The sequence below is a fragment of the Eptesicus fuscus genome, chromosome 17 (genome assembly GCF_027574615.1).
Source record: "Eptesicus fuscus isolate TK198812 chromosome 17, DD_ASM_mEF_20220401, whole genome shotgun sequence".
In the NCBI taxonomy this organism is placed as follows: domain Eukaryota; kingdom Metazoa; phylum Chordata; class Mammalia; order Chiroptera; family Vespertilionidae; genus Eptesicus; species Eptesicus fuscus.
The window spans coordinates 40,788,162-40,802,862 of NC_072489.1; the positions used below are offsets into that span (position 1 = coordinate 40,788,162).

At 56.4% G+C, this 14,701-nt stretch overlaps 1 protein-coding gene across 1 annotated transcript in view; it reads right to left on the reverse strand.

The window, feature by feature from the left end:
• CRTAC1 (cartilage acidic protein 1) overlaps positions 1-14,701 on the reverse strand; it is a 116,718-nt gene that overhangs the window by 8,976 nt on the left and 93,041 nt on the right. Inside the window, exons 7-11 of the mRNA XM_054729026.1 lie at positions 11,557-11,702; positions 9,053-9,189; positions 5,092-5,174; positions 4,253-4,353; positions 3,641-3,809 (exon numbers count right to left, since the gene is read on the reverse strand). Of these exons, the coding sequence (XP_054585001.1) occupies positions 3,641-3,809; positions 4,253-4,353; positions 5,092-5,174; positions 9,053-9,189; positions 11,557-11,702 (636 nt within the window). The remainder of the gene's footprint in view (positions 1-3,640; positions 3,810-4,252; positions 4,354-5,091; positions 5,175-9,052; positions 9,190-11,556; positions 11,703-14,701) is intronic.

Below are 14,701 nucleotides of genomic sequence, written 5' to 3' on the forward strand. Positions count from 1 at the left end.
TTCATGCTCTGGACATGCCCCTTCTTACCCAAAACATCCCAAAACTAACTGCTCAGGACTGAGAAACATCAAACTATCCATCAATAGGGGACTTGCTAGATAAATTATGAATGCTTCCACACAATGAAATACTGTGCAGCAAAAAATTAAAAATAGAGCTGCCATACGATCCAGAAATCCCACTTCTGGGTATTCAACTGAGGAAAACAAAAACACTGACTCGGAAAGGTATATATATATGCACCCCTATGTTCACTGCACATTATTTACAATAGCCAAGAGATGGAAGCAAACTAGATGTCCATCAATCGCTAATAAATGAAGATGACGTGTCACACACACACACACCATGGAATATTACTCTGCAGCATAAAAGAATGAAGCCTTGCCATCTGTGACAACATGGAGGGGCCTAGAGGGTATTACTAAGTGAACTAAGTCAGACAGAGAATGACAAATACTCTACCTGGGACCCCTGCTAGTGGCCCTGGGCTCCTTCGAAGCCTCCCCCCCCACCCCCCGCCCCAGGTGCACAGCAGAGCTTGGCTCTGGCTTTCCCAGTTCCCCAGACCTGCTCCATTCCACCTGCCCTCAGCCTGGCCCTGGTGCTCCGACAGTCTGACCCTGGCTTCCCTCTCCAGGCTCTGCTCCCGCCAGACCATTCCCTTTCTGTGGACACACTGAGCACCCTCCTTTCTGGGCCTTTGTTCAAGCCAGCGCTGCCCCCGGAATGCTCTCCTCAGCCCCCTCTCCACACCTTCTAAACGCCCACCATCCTTCTGGACCTAGTTCTGGGCCCACGTTCTTGGGAAAACTTCCCAGAGCAAAACGAATGTCTCCTTCCCGGGTCCTCTCGCAGCCACTGGGCCAGGATGATGGCACATGCAAGTCTGCTTTGCACCGAGTCCCTGTGTCCATCTGCTTCTCTCACTGGGCTGTGAGCTTGGAGGGCAGGGAGCCTTTCCTCTTTGCCTAATCTGCCTCTTTCCCCGTCTCTGTGTCTCTTGGTCTCCCCCAGGCCCCGTCTCAGTCTATCTCCACCGTGTTCTCTTTCTTCAACCCTTCCTTCCGCCCAGCCTTCCTCATGGGCCCCCTCTTGTCCTGCCCCATCGCCGGTCCCTCCATCAATCAGGAGGGCCTGCGCTATGTTGGGCCCATGAAGAGCCTCATGAATGTGGGAGTCTTGGGGCTGCAGGGATGGAGCCTGTTTTCCCCTCGCTGTGTCCCAGGCTGCTGGCCCTGCTGCCTGCTGAGCTGACTTGGGGAGTCTCACTGCCAAGCCCAAGGCTGACCCAAAGGGCCAGTCTCAAAGAGCAGCCTTCCTTTCATTGCCTCTCTGGCCATGGATCCGGGCAATAGAGAGGAGTGTGCAGGGGGCCCGTGGAGCAGTTTGAGGCAGAGTTCAGACCCGGAACAAATCCCATGGCTTGCAAGATGCAAAGATTGGCAGTCAGGAGGGGCTCCCACTAGGTGCGTCATTCATAATCCTGAGCATGGGAGGCAGATGGTCATGAAAGGGCACAGAGGCTCTTGGGCCCCCAGGATCCCACCAAATGACCTGGCCCGGGCTGCCCAGGTGAAGAGCAGGATTGTTATCTTGGAAGGGTCCCCTCAGCCCAGCCTGCACCCTCTCCAATCCAGGACTCCTAGGGGGATGTCTGACTGCCAGTTTAGGCCCGATCCCGGCAGTCGGACATCCCTCTCACAATCCTGGACCGCTGGCTCCTAACTGCTCCCCTGCCTGCCTGCCTGATCGCCCCTAACTGCCCCCCCCTGACAGCCTGATCACCCCTAACCACCTCTGCCTGCTGGCCTGATCGCCCCTCACTGCCCCCCTGCTGGCCTGGTCACCCCTAACTGCGCCCCTGCCGGCCTGATCACCCCTAACTGCCTCTGCCTGCAGGCCTGATCTCCCCCAACTGCCCCCCCCCGGCCTGGTTGCCCCCAACTCCCCCTCTCCCCCCCCCCCCCCCCCCCCCCCCCGCTGGCCTGGTTGCCCACGCAGCCTGCTGTTGGGTCGTTTGGTCGCCTCTCACTGCCCCCCCGCCCAGGGTGGCCCCACATGGCCTGCTGCTCGGTCACCCCTCACTAACCCCCCTGCCGGCCTGGTCGCCCCATGCAGCCTGCTGCTGGGTCGTTTGGTCACCCCTCACTAACCCCCCTGCCAGCCTGGTCGCCCCACGCGGCCTGTTCGGTCGTCCGTTCTGTTGCGATGGCCACTTAGGCTTTTATATAGATAGATTATAGCGCCTCATGAGGTGCTAACACAGGTGAGAGGATGTCTGATTTTGAACCTAGGTACACTGGACTCAAATGCTTTCTTAACCATTGTGTTTCAGTAAAGACACTCTTGGATTCCCACCTCCACCCTCAGTGTTTCTCAACATTTTTTCCACGATTGCCCCTCCTCCTCAAGAAGACTTTCTAGAGTTTTATTTTCCTAATTCCCTTCCTCAATTGTGTTTCTTTAAAAATGTTGTATTTTGAAGTAATTATAGAGCCACAGGCAGTTGCAAAGACACTACAGAGAGATCCTGTGTAACTATCGCACAAGCTCAACACCAGAAAGTGGATGTTGGCACAAGGTGTGTGGGTAGTTCTATGTCATTTTATCACGTGTGCAGATGCGTGCAACCACAACCACAGTCCAGAGACTGGACCGCCCATCACCACGAAGACCTCCTGGGGCTACCCCCGTACAGTCCCACCCACCCCTCCCCTTTTCACCATTTCCACCCCCCAGCAACCACTGATCTATGTTCCATCTCTACAATTTTGTCGTTTCGAGAATGTTGTATAAATGGGATCAACAGTATGTGACTTTTTGAGAATGGCCTCCCCCCCACCCCCCACTCACCATAACGCCCTTGAGAGCCATCTAGGTTGTTGTGTGTGTCAATAGTTCATTCCTCTTTGCTGCTGAGTAATAGTCCATGGTGTGGGTAGACCACAGTTTGTTGAACCGTTAACCTATTGCAGGGCATCTAGGTTGTTTCTAGTTTGGCCCATTACAGATAAAGCTATTATAAACCATCTTGTATAGATTTTTTTGTGGACATAAATTTTCACTCATCTGGGAGAAATACCCAGGAGTGCAATTGTTGGATCTGATAGTAGTTGTGTGTTTAGGTTTTTGTTTTTAAAAGAACCGGCAACGTGTTTTCCAGAATAGCTGTGCCATTTTACATTCCCACCGGCAATGTGTGAGATCCAGTTTCTCTGCGTTCTGGCCAGTGTGTGCTGTTGTCACCAGGGGTTTGGTGAGGCACTTTAGTCACCGAGCCAACTCTCAAGAGGCCCGGGAAAGAAATAGTCTGGCGCAGGCCAGTGTTTGAAGCACAAGGCCACAGCCTGGACAAATGGAGAATTAAACACTTTGACCCCCGGGGGAATAACCTGACAGAGGCACTGGGGTGAGGACCTCTGTAAGAGGCGGGGCACTCCCTCCTGAGCTCATGCTCCCCTCAGAGCAGGGCTGCCTCCCATAGCTGGTGTCTCCACCGCTGTCTCAGCACCGTGGTGCCTGGAAGATGCTCGAGCGGTGAGTCCCGCATCACTCAGCATGATGCGGGGTGCCGTTTCAGGACCCGCTGTCCCGTCAACCGCTCATTGCCCACCCTCCCCCCTGGCCCTGACTCACCCAAGCCAAAGTGTGCCACGGGCTCCATCTCGCACAGGTAGCCTGAGCCCCCATCGATGATCCTCAGGTGGGCCCCGCTCTTCTTGGTGTAGAGCACGACCTTCGCCCCCCTGGCGAAGGCCCCAAACCGGGTCCGTGGGACCACTCGGAGCCAGTTGTTGTTGAAGCCCTGTAGGGAGGCAGGAAGGCAGGCCAGGCATCAGCGGGGTGGGCGGCGGAGCAGGGACCTAGGGCAGGAGAGGGAGAGAGGGAGGAAGAGGAAGAGAAGAGAGGGGGCAGAGGAAAGAGAGAGGAGGAGGCCGGCAGGAAGGTGAGCGAGGCAGACAGGTTGGCTAAAGTTTGGAAAGAGAAAAAGCGGCAAAGAAGGGGGGGAAAGCCAATAGCCCCAGGAAAAACAGTGTGTGAAGGGCCGTGGAAGGCAGAGGGGCAGAGGGCTTCTCCCGGGAGGCAGCCCTTCGGGGGGTTTATGATGTTGCTGGGAATTTTTTTGCCTCCTCCAGGCCCCAGCTGTCCATTTCCTGCCATGAATCCCCGGCTCCTCTGCCCTCATCCACCCTAGGCCCAGGGGACCACCCCAGGCTGGGCTCCGTGGGTCCCCACGTCCATGCACACCTGATTCCCGCGGAAGACAGACAGCGGCTGAGCCATGGATTCCCCGTGGGACAAGATGAGGTCCAGCATCCCATCTCCATCGAAGTCTGTCACCACACCCCCTGCAACAACATGGATTGCGCTCTGGCCACCCGCCAGGAGACCCCGGGGCAACCCTGAGTGGGGAGGTGCTGGGCCTGAGGCTGTGGCTGCCACCCCCGCCCTCCCCTTCCTAACAGCCACCTCGTGCTAGGAATCCACGGAAGAGGGTTCCCTTTCCTGCCCTGGGACTTCTGCACGGGCACGGGGGCACTAATTATTCAGACCATGAGGACTTCTTTCTGGCCTTTGCATTATACACGCCTGTTATATTGGCACAGTTTTCGTCAGTCTACTAAGTCTTTGCATACACACGGTCTCCTTGGGTCCTCACTACACTCCAGAGAGGTGAGAAGGGCAGCTGTAATTACCCCCATTTTATGGATGTGGAGAACAAGACCCGGGCCAAGTACCTTCTCCAAGACCACTCTTTCTCTGACACCAGGCTGAGCGCCAAGAGGGGAGGGGTTAGACTTCAGGACCCCAGCCTCTCCTTCCTATCCCCACTCGGCAAGGCATCGCCAGAGAACCCACTGCCCACAGATTCTCAGCCCGGCCCCGCCCCCAGCTGCCCTGGGACTGGGAGAATGGACCACCCCCTGCCTGACACTCTCAGGGGGTCCCCCTTCTCCTCTCATCCCTCTGCTCTAGGGTCTTAGCCCTCAGAGTGGGATTGGCTGCCTCAGCCCTCCCTCCCTCATCCCAGACAATGGGAAGCACTGAGACAGGGGAGTGCAGGCCGAGACCTTGGGTGCCCTCACCTGTGCCCCGGCCCTCAGGCTCCAAGGCATCGCCAGGATTGAGCTCCTCAATGAGGGGGTCACCGTGTTCCCTGCGGATGACGCTGTAAGAGAAGAGACAGGCTGCTCATGGATGAGTAACTGGCTGCTGAGGCCTGAGTCGGCACCTGGACCTAGAGACCTACTTCTTACTCCAGTCTGAGCATCCCCTGGCCCCACTGTGCGTGGGCTGCCACCTGCATGCCTACGGAGCCACTCCTGGTTCACAGACCCTGTCTACACCCTGCCTGTTCTCTTCCTGGGTTTGAATTCACATTGGTAAAAATGGACTTTTCCTTTTCTAATGGATGACTTAGAGACAGCCTGGGGAAGGGCAGTTGATGGATGGAGAAGGGACAAGGACACAGCTACCTTCAAATGACCTTCACTTTCCTTCAAGTGACTCTGGATTTTCAAGTTCCGGATGGTACCCAGGGTTTCAAACCCCACTCAAATGCCACCCCCACCCCCCTAAGTTCTCCCTGGTCGTCCCGCTAGAGGCAATGCCTTTCTGCTCTGCCTTTATCACTTGCCTGGCCTTTATCACTTCCTGCCTTGTGTTAAAGCTTTGTATGAATGCGTCTTATCTCCCCAGTTAGACTGCGAGCCCTTTGCAGGCTGGGACCATGTATTATTCATCTCTGCATCTCCCACAGCATCTAACATCGTGTCTGGCTCTCCGAGTGCTCCAAGCACACGTCTGTGGGATACACAGATGAATTCCGGAGGCAAAGGGAGGGAACGGGGCCCTTCGGGTTGCAGGGGTTCTGCCTATTTTGACTCTGAACCACAGTAATATTTGTTCCAGAAAAGTCCACCGTGGAAGTCCTGCTCTTTCTCCACACCGAGCTGACTGCTGCCGATGGCCGTGAGCTCTCGTCTCTAATTTTACTCACTCGCTAGATTCTCCCAGCCTTGGGTGCTCTACATGTATGGAGCAAATCTGGGGGCAAACTGGGGCCTAGGGGGGTTCTTAATCCCCCCCGCCCCACACACACATTGCAGGTGACTGTTGTCCGCCCAAATCACAGAGTCACCAGAGGGCTGCGCTGTGGCCAGTGCTTTCAGGGGGGGACTGAGTCCTGTGGGGTTTGGGTGGCGGAGAGTGTTGGTACAACTGCAGGGTGTCTACAGGACTAGCAGATGCCCTGAGTGATGTCCTCCACCCACACGGGGCGTCTGTGCTGACGTCCTGTGAGCAGTGTGCCGGGTGCACTTGGCTGTGTGCACACCTGCTGGAGGTGTGTATGCCTCAGCCTGCCGCCACCCACTGTCCCTTTGACTACCTGGGTCCTGCAGACGCTGCCACATCTGGGCAGAGACACCCCTGGGTTCAGGCGACCAGGCAGCTAAGGGTTCCTAAGGATGAAACCCAGCAGTTCCACTGCATTTATGTATTCGCCGAGCAAGTTCTTCTGCAGCAACTTGTGTGTGCGGGGCACGGCGCGGGGGCCTGCGGCTATGCTGTGCATCGGGGAGGAAGGAGCCCAGGACCCATGACGACAGGAAACCTCATGCAGAGCGCCGAAGGCCAAATGGGAGAGGGGCCGAGGGGGAGGGCAGAGCTGGGCAAGCTCATGCAGGGTCGGGTAACCAGGGCAGGCTTCCTGGGGGAAGGGCTCACGAAGCTGAGACAAGCATCCTGAGTGAGTCCATGTCATCCAGACATAGAGGCAGGAGCGAAGTAGAGGGTGTGGGCAGCATGAGGGCCCAGGGCTGGCACAGCCCAGAACTGAGAGAAGCTGGGGGTGCCGAGTGCTTCGTGGTAAATGGGGAAGTGAGTGTGGAGGCCGGGGACCAAACTGGTAGGTGTGGGATGTGCCAAAGAGGACGCTTCTCAAAGGTTTCCAGGGGAAGAGGGGTGTGGCCAGATTTGCATTTTCAGCTGCTTGCTCTGCAGGACTAGACACAGGGAGAAGGCTGGAGGTGGGCACAGGAATCCCCTGGAGAGAGAGTGGGGGTGGCAGAGGGTGGAGAGATGAGAACAGATCGGAGGCGTGTTTAGAGGGATAAGGGGTGTGAGCGCGTACGTCCCAGCGGGTGCCTGTGGCCCTGCCGTTAGTAACAGGGCCCCTTGTGCTCTCATGAAGCCTCCAGTTTGGGGGCTGCATTCGTGGTCACCCTAAGCGTTGCTGGAGGACGTGCAGACGGTGACGCTTTGAGGCTCCAGTGTCTCCTACGCGGAGACCATGCTCCATTCACGACAGGGACAGGTCGGGCTAGATTTCCAGTTTCCAGCTGTGCGGGGGCCTCAGATGGGTGCTCAAGACCCAACCATCTGCTACGGGGGTTTGAGGCATAGCCATGTCCCCGGGAAGTGACTTCCGTTGCTGCTATGTAGAAGTAAACACACTAATTCATGAGGCAACTGCGTGTCTAAGGACAGCCCTGTGCCAGCCGGCCCTTGGGGTTGCCCAGAGGGAGGGTGGGAGGGGGGCCGGGCAGGCAGGCCGGTGGGGAGAGGAGGTATCTGGGTCCTTGGGCCTCAGAGATGAGAGCACTGGGCTCCTTGGTGATCAGGGGCCCTGGCAAGTGACACTTTATTAGCCAGAGAAGGAAAGCAGTGTCTCTGTTAACGAGTAATTGATCTTCCGCAATTAATCTGGAAGTTGTGAATAAGCTTTTTGCAAGGCACCTAATTAGTAAATCTGGTGCCTCTAGGGGGTGATTACATCCAGTCAAAGATGGATGCTTTGTTAATACTTATATTTTAAATGCACTTAGTCACAGCTCTCACCTTTTATTAAGAGTTGGGACCCTCCTGGAGGAGGGGATGGGACCCTGGGGAGCCCAGCAGGTGATCTGGCCCATTCCCTGAATCCAGGGCCCCTGGCCTACCCTTTTCTCCCCACCTGGTCCTGAGCCCCATTAGCATGTTCTATACCAGGGACAGGGCCATCTCAGGCCACATGGGTTCTGAGGCTTGTTCGCCAACAGTGGTTCTCAAACTTTATGCCTGATGCCTAATGCGCTTGTTAAAACTAGAGATTCCACCTGGCTGGTGTGGCTCAGTGGTTGAGCATCGACTCATGAACCAGGAAGTCACGGTTTGATTCGGGTCAGGGCACATCCAGTCAAGATTGCAGGCTCGATCCCCTGTGTGGGGCGTGCAGGAGGCAGCCGATTGGTGACTCTCCCTCATCACGGATGTTTCTATCTCTCCCTCTCCCTCTCTCTGAAATCAATACAAAATATATATATTTTAAAAAGAGAGCTTCCTGAGCCTCACATCCTGAGATTCTGATTCAGGAGATCGAGGTGGGCCCTGGGCTTCTACTTTAAGTAAGAACTCTGGGTGATCCGATGCCAACCGCCTCCGGACCCCTCTTAGATAAGTGATCCCTCCAAAAAGCCAGTCCTGCCTGCCTAGGCACATGCCCAGATGCTTGCAGATCCCTTTCACTCGGTTACTTCGTTTACTTGTCTACCATTAAGGTCTCATCGGGCATTTCCCAAAGGATGTCTTGCAGAGCACCAATCCCAATAGAAAAATCTTTGGGAAAAAAATGTCTTGTGGTCAAATCTATTTGGAATATTGCATCTACCTTTTGGGAAGTAAACATATTTATGGTCATGTTAAAGGCTCTGAGAAGTCCTGCAGTAAAAAAACCTGCCTGTATTTGCTTGACTCACGCGTACTTAAATGGATTTGACTTTGTAACCGCTTTTTGTGTTTTTTTCTGGGCACACTTTGGGCCATATCCCTCTGCCCACTATCCCCGCCCCCCGCAACACCAGGAGGCCCGCTTGTTACCCAGAATTCACCCTCCATGCCTGCACCCTCTTGCTCAATCTCTGTTCTTCCCTCCTCTCCGTTCCTTCATCAGGGTACCATCTTCCACCTCAGCCCTCGGAACGCCCCTTCTGAGTCCTGCACCTCCCTCCTGACCCCCCACCCCAGCTGCCAAAGGTGAGTGGGCAGGAGCCTAGCTGAAGCGTCTACCGGAAGAGGCGGTTGGCTGAGGAGCTTCGGTGGGCGAAGTTGTTGAAGAAGATCTCTAGCTCCTGGTCGTTGTCAAAGTCGGCGGCGATGACTGTGCGGACAGGGGAGGGCATGGAGAACTTGGGCGAGGCGATGTCCTGGGAGGAGAGAGGGCTTCAGGTCAGCAGACAGACACGCGGGAGGATGGGAGTGGGTGAGAGGCCGGCTGTCCCACTGGGTGGGTGTGCATGCACAAAGGCAAGGCAGCTCGACCTAGCACCTCCTCTCTCACCTCCCAGGTAAGGGACCTGGGGGGCTGTGTTGAGGACCACAGAAATCTCAGGCTGCTTGTAGAACGAGGAGGTAAGAGGGATAGTTCCAATTCACATCAGCGAAGCACTTGGCTTTTCCTAATGGTTATCACATGTAGCCTTCTCCTCCTCACCTGAGGAAGCACCGACATTAGCATTCCCATTGTACAGGTGAGGTAACTGAGTCCTGGAGAGCCCATAGCTGTAGCTAGTAAGTAGGGCCATGGCCCAGGCTTCCGATTCCAGATGCTATGCCCTTTCTAGTACACATCCTTACTGCTCCTTAGTGAGGGTCAGAAGCTGGGTGGATACAGAAAAGGGCTGTGCGTCTGAATCCAGACTTCTCTGCTGACGAGCTGTGTGATCTTAAGGCAAGTTACTAAACCCGTCGGATGCCACTTTCCTCATCAGCGAATAGTAACAGCGGCCCAGGCTCCAGGGCTGCGTGTAAAATGGCTGGCACGGAGTGGGCAGGGATAGATCTCCGGCAGCCTGTCCTGGCCTTGCTCCCGCTCCCAGCCTCATGGAAGGGGGCAGAGGCTGCCTTCGGTTGTATTTTTGCTGCCTCTGTTGGATTATGTTGTTTCTTGGGCGTCTTTTGATGTTTGTAAAAAGACATTTGCTTTGGAAGGTTGCAGAGATGCGTGTCCCTGGCTCAGGGGGACCCCAGGCTCTGGATAGCCCAGTCGGGACCCCAAAGTGTGGACAGGGCCTGGAAAAGGGTCCCGGGGGGGGGGGACTTGCCTTTGAAATAGAAGGAGTGCTGTCTAAATCCCAGGGCCCAGGTGGAGAGGGCTGGGAAGGGCACAGTGGTGTTTCTGGGGGTGCCCCTCTGCCCCTCGCCTGGGCCTGCCCCTGGGCCTCGTACCGCAGGCCCTACCCGTTGGCTGCAGGAGTGAGCGGCCTGGGACTGCTGGCGAGCTGCCTGCTGTGGGGAGGCCAAGGAGGGAGGCTGTCCCCATCAGCTCAGTAATGAGGCTGATTAAGAGGCCGGCCAGCTGGCCAGGGAGGGCTGAGCAGGGCCTTAAGAGCTGGGGAACAAAGAGGACTCAGTATCTCCAACTCGTTATTATGCTATCGATCCTGTAAAGATGGAAACCGGCACGGCCCCCGTGGGGCTGACCCACTGGACGCCTGGGCTTCCAAGATAATGTATGTAAAGTGCTTTGTGCAGTTCCTGGCCCATGGAAGGCACTGGATAAATGTGGCATCTGTATTATTAATTATTATTATTATTATTATTATTGCTCCTGTGAGCTCTGGGGAGGAGCCACCAGAGGGTTAGCAGGGTTCGTCACACTGACACTGGGGCTGGAGCGTTCTTCGCTGGGGGGCTGTCCTGTGCATTGTAGGCTATTTAGCAGCATCCCTGGCCTCTGCAGACTCGATGCCCGCAGCACGCTCTGTCCGTTGGTGACAACCAAGAAGACATCGCTCAGTGTCTTTGCCTGGGGTCAAAACTGCTACTGGTTGAGAACCTGAGTTAGAACAAAAGGCTGAACAAAGGCGGAAATCATCCACATCCAAGGGTCCGTGGCCCCGAGCTCGGGGCACACCTCCTCCCCACCCAGAGAGCTGGCTCTCCAGACTCTGCAGGGAGCGAGCAGCTGGGCCTGAGCACCCCAGGGCGGCTGCCGACGGGTAGGGAGCTGGTGGAAGTCACCCAGACACAGGTGCCTAGAGACGTCCTGGGACCATGGAACCTTCAAAGGATTCTTGGCAGCCCAGTCTGTTTGACAGCTCGGAGAGGGCGCACAGAGTAGAGGGGCTTGCCCACCTTCTGCCATTTGTCCTGAGGAGGCAGCTGTTGGGTCTGTGGCCTCACCCTCCTCCACCCCTACTCCCCACTGCACCCTGGGCCGGAAGCTCATTTTGCAAAGCTCAGGCAGGGGCTACAGATGGGGTTTCCTGCCGCACCCACAGAACCAAGTGCCCCTCAGAACCTCCGCTGCTCTGCCCACCTTGGGGGGCTGCTCTCCCTCCTCTGCTACCGGCTCTCTCTGCTCCGGCCACTGGAGCTGCTACAGCAGCCAGGGCCCGAGTCCATCGCTGTCCCCCAGATGCTGCCTTCCTTGTGGCTCCCCACCCCCACTCCCAGGCGCTGCAGAGCCACACGCTCCTTCTCAGCCTGGTGGGAGGCGCAGGCGGGGCTGCCATCCCAGGACCTGCAGGGCCACTCGGTGCTGGGGGGCGGAGAGAGAGGCCCCTTCTTACCCGGAAGCGGACCTTCCCGTGGGCGCTCATCTGCAGATAGAGGCGGTGGGGGCCGTTCCAGTTGCCGTAGACAATGTCCACTTTGCCGTCGCGGTTGAAGTCCGCCAGGGCCACCCCTCGCCCGTGCTGGTGGGGGTCGTCCACACCTGGGAGGAAGGGCAGGAACCCTCAGGGCAGCGCCCCTGTGGCTCCAGAGAGACTAACCTCGCAGGGGCTCCGTGATGAGCCACAAGGGAGGTGGCCCCTGCTGTCCCCGCCCCCACGGGATGGGGAGACGCAGTGGCAAGTCTCAGAATTGTTCCATAGGGGTGGGAGGCGGGACAGCCGTCCGTCCAGCTGCAAAGGAATCAGAACCTTGTCTTCAAGCACCGTTTGCCCAGCAGGCACATTATTTTTACTCAGTTTGGGGGCAGCCTGGAGGAGACTAGGGACAATTCTGGAACACTGAAGCTCTCCCCAGCCACCCGCATACAGCCGCTGGGACACATTAAGTGGACCAGCACTCTTCCGCTTAAGTCTCTCCGTGGCTCCCCAGTACGTTTGGGTCAAGTTCAGATTGCTGCGGGGAGGACAGGTCCCTGCCCACCCTAGCTGGTCTGTATCTGGTGCTCCGCTCCCTCCGACGCATAAGCACTGGCCATCCCATGTGCCTTTCGTTCCTCAAATGAGCCAAGCTCTGTCTAGCTGGCGGGTCTTTGCTCAAGCTGGTCTCTCCTCCTGGGATGCTCTCTTCCTGGCTCTTGGGCGCCTGGCTCCTTGTTTTTCTTCTGCTATCAGCCACCACGTCACCTCCTCAGGGGAGCCTTTCCCGGGTCGCTCCCATGAAAACGGCCCTTCCACCCACTCTGTCATTCTCCCCGGCAGCCCCCTCCCCCATTCTTTTCCTGCACGGTGCAGGTCACCCGCATAATCACGCCCCTCTGGGGTTTGCTTGCGTAGGGTCAGTTTTCCTCCTAGTCCTCAGACACCGTCTTCTTACTCACCTGTGTTCACCCGGCATCTGTCTCAGTGCCTGTGGTGACTTAGTCGTTTTCAGTAAATACTTACTGAATAAATAAAGAGGCATAAATAATTTACCGGAAGGCAACTGGGGATGTTGGTGACAGCAGAGGAAATGCCGCACCCTGACAGAAACCCACAGCGTGCCCTGTGAGGTCTGGGGAGCGGAAGCTGGTGTGTCCAATGTCACCTGCTCATGCTGTCCTTGAATCTGCCAGTGGCCAGCGGGACAGAGCTGATCCTGGGGGAGGATGGAGGGTGGCTTTGCCCAGGCGGCCTGACCTGGCTTGCTCAAGGCAGACACGTTCCCTCGGGCCAAGCACGGAGCTGAGAGATGGTGGATGCGGCTCTAAATACCCACGCTGACTTCTTTCGGGGGGCAAACTGCTGTTGGTCATCAGGCCGTCAGAGAGGGCAGGCGACAGGACAATATAATGGGGAGTGGGAATCCCAGACCCTAGGTCACAGGGAGCTCTTGCCAGCTGCAATCATAGAGAAACTGAGGATGGGAGCCAGGAGAAAGGGGGTGCCGCCCACCCAAGGGCCTTGGTGGCTGAGCACCCTCTGGGAGAAAGGATCTGAAGGATGGGGGTGGGAGATGCGGGCGAAGAGGCAGGGAGAGCCAAGCTTGAGAAAGAGGGTTTGCAAAGAAATGGGGGTGGCCTCCAGCCTCTAGGATTAATAACCCATTAATTCTCTGCAAAACTCCCCAGCCCTAACGTCAGTGGCCTTTTGTGTTGGCCCATTTCTCTCCTACCTACGAGGCACCTTGACAAGGAGCTGGTTCCCTTTCACGGGAATAATCGGTACCGGCTGCATTTCACAGCAGCATCTGTTTGGGTGATGAATGCCCTCTTGACATGTCTTGTTAAACCCCTGCAATCATTCTGACTTTCAATTACGGGGCCTCGCACCTTTCCTCTCTCCTCCCGCCTGATACCTTCTCCCACTCCAACTCGCTGGCTCACCTCTGCTTCCATCTCTTTAACACCTTATCAAATCCTCTAGGTTTTCTCCACCACCACCTCGCTTTCATCTTATGATTTCCAGCAATGAGAAAATTTGCTGCCAGAGTATACAGCTCTAGGAGGGGCGAGCTGATGGGAAAGACAGGCCAGGGGAGCTGCCTCCAACTTTAGCTTTGCCTGGAAGGAGAGGGAGAGGCAGGATGGGGAGCTGACCAGCTACCAGGGTGTGTGTGTGTGTGTGGGGGGGCGGGGAGAGCGGGGTTGGGGCAGTGGTCAAACGGGGACTCTGAGCAGAGACCTGGGGGAGAGGTACTCATATGGATTGGCCCAGGCGCAGGGACCTGATGCTCCTGCAGGCGCTGGAGCTTGTAAGACCTTTGATCTATGACTCTAGGTCCCTGCTCACCCCTTCTTCTGGAGGCCAGAGATTGTCCCTAAGCTACCGAGGAGGTGCAGGCAAATCTTTCATTCATGGGCAAGGCAGGAGGGCCTGAGCAGGGAGAAGTGGTTGGAGGGCAGACTGATTATATCCATCGACTGTTACCGTGTCCATTCTATCATCCAGCAAAATGTACTGGGTGACCACTGCAGGCCGAGCGTCGTGTCAAGAATGAATAGTACAGAGCCCGGTCCTCGTAGACAGAGCTCATTACAGCACCTGAGGGAGAGGTACATGCCAGGGCAGTGGGAACACAGAGGAGGGAGTGCCAAGCCCTGCCGTGTGGCACAGAGAGGTTTCCCCCATAACACGTGAGCTGAGTTCTGCAGATACCGAAGGGAGAGAGGGCACTTCAGGTAGAGAGGACGGCAGGTGCAAAGGCCCTGGGGGAGAAAGGGAAGCAGAACTAACTGGAAGCCTGGAGTCTTATCTTGAGTGGATTTTATCCTGTTTCTTATTACAGCTGTTTGTTTCTTTGTCTGTTTCCCCAGCTAGAATGGCAGTGCCTGGTGTGAGTGTGTAAGAGGGTGGGGTATGGTGGTCTTTGCCTCATTCAGGTCAGCATCCCCAGCTCTCAGCACCAGCCTGGCAGTGAGCAGGAGCTCAATACGTGGTTATTAGATTGAACTGAATGCTTAAGGTAAACGTGGGGAGGGGACATGGAGAGAGGGGAATTGATGCTGAGACTCAAGCAGGGCTCAGAGGGACATGGGCCAATTCAAGCTGCTGGAAAATGGAG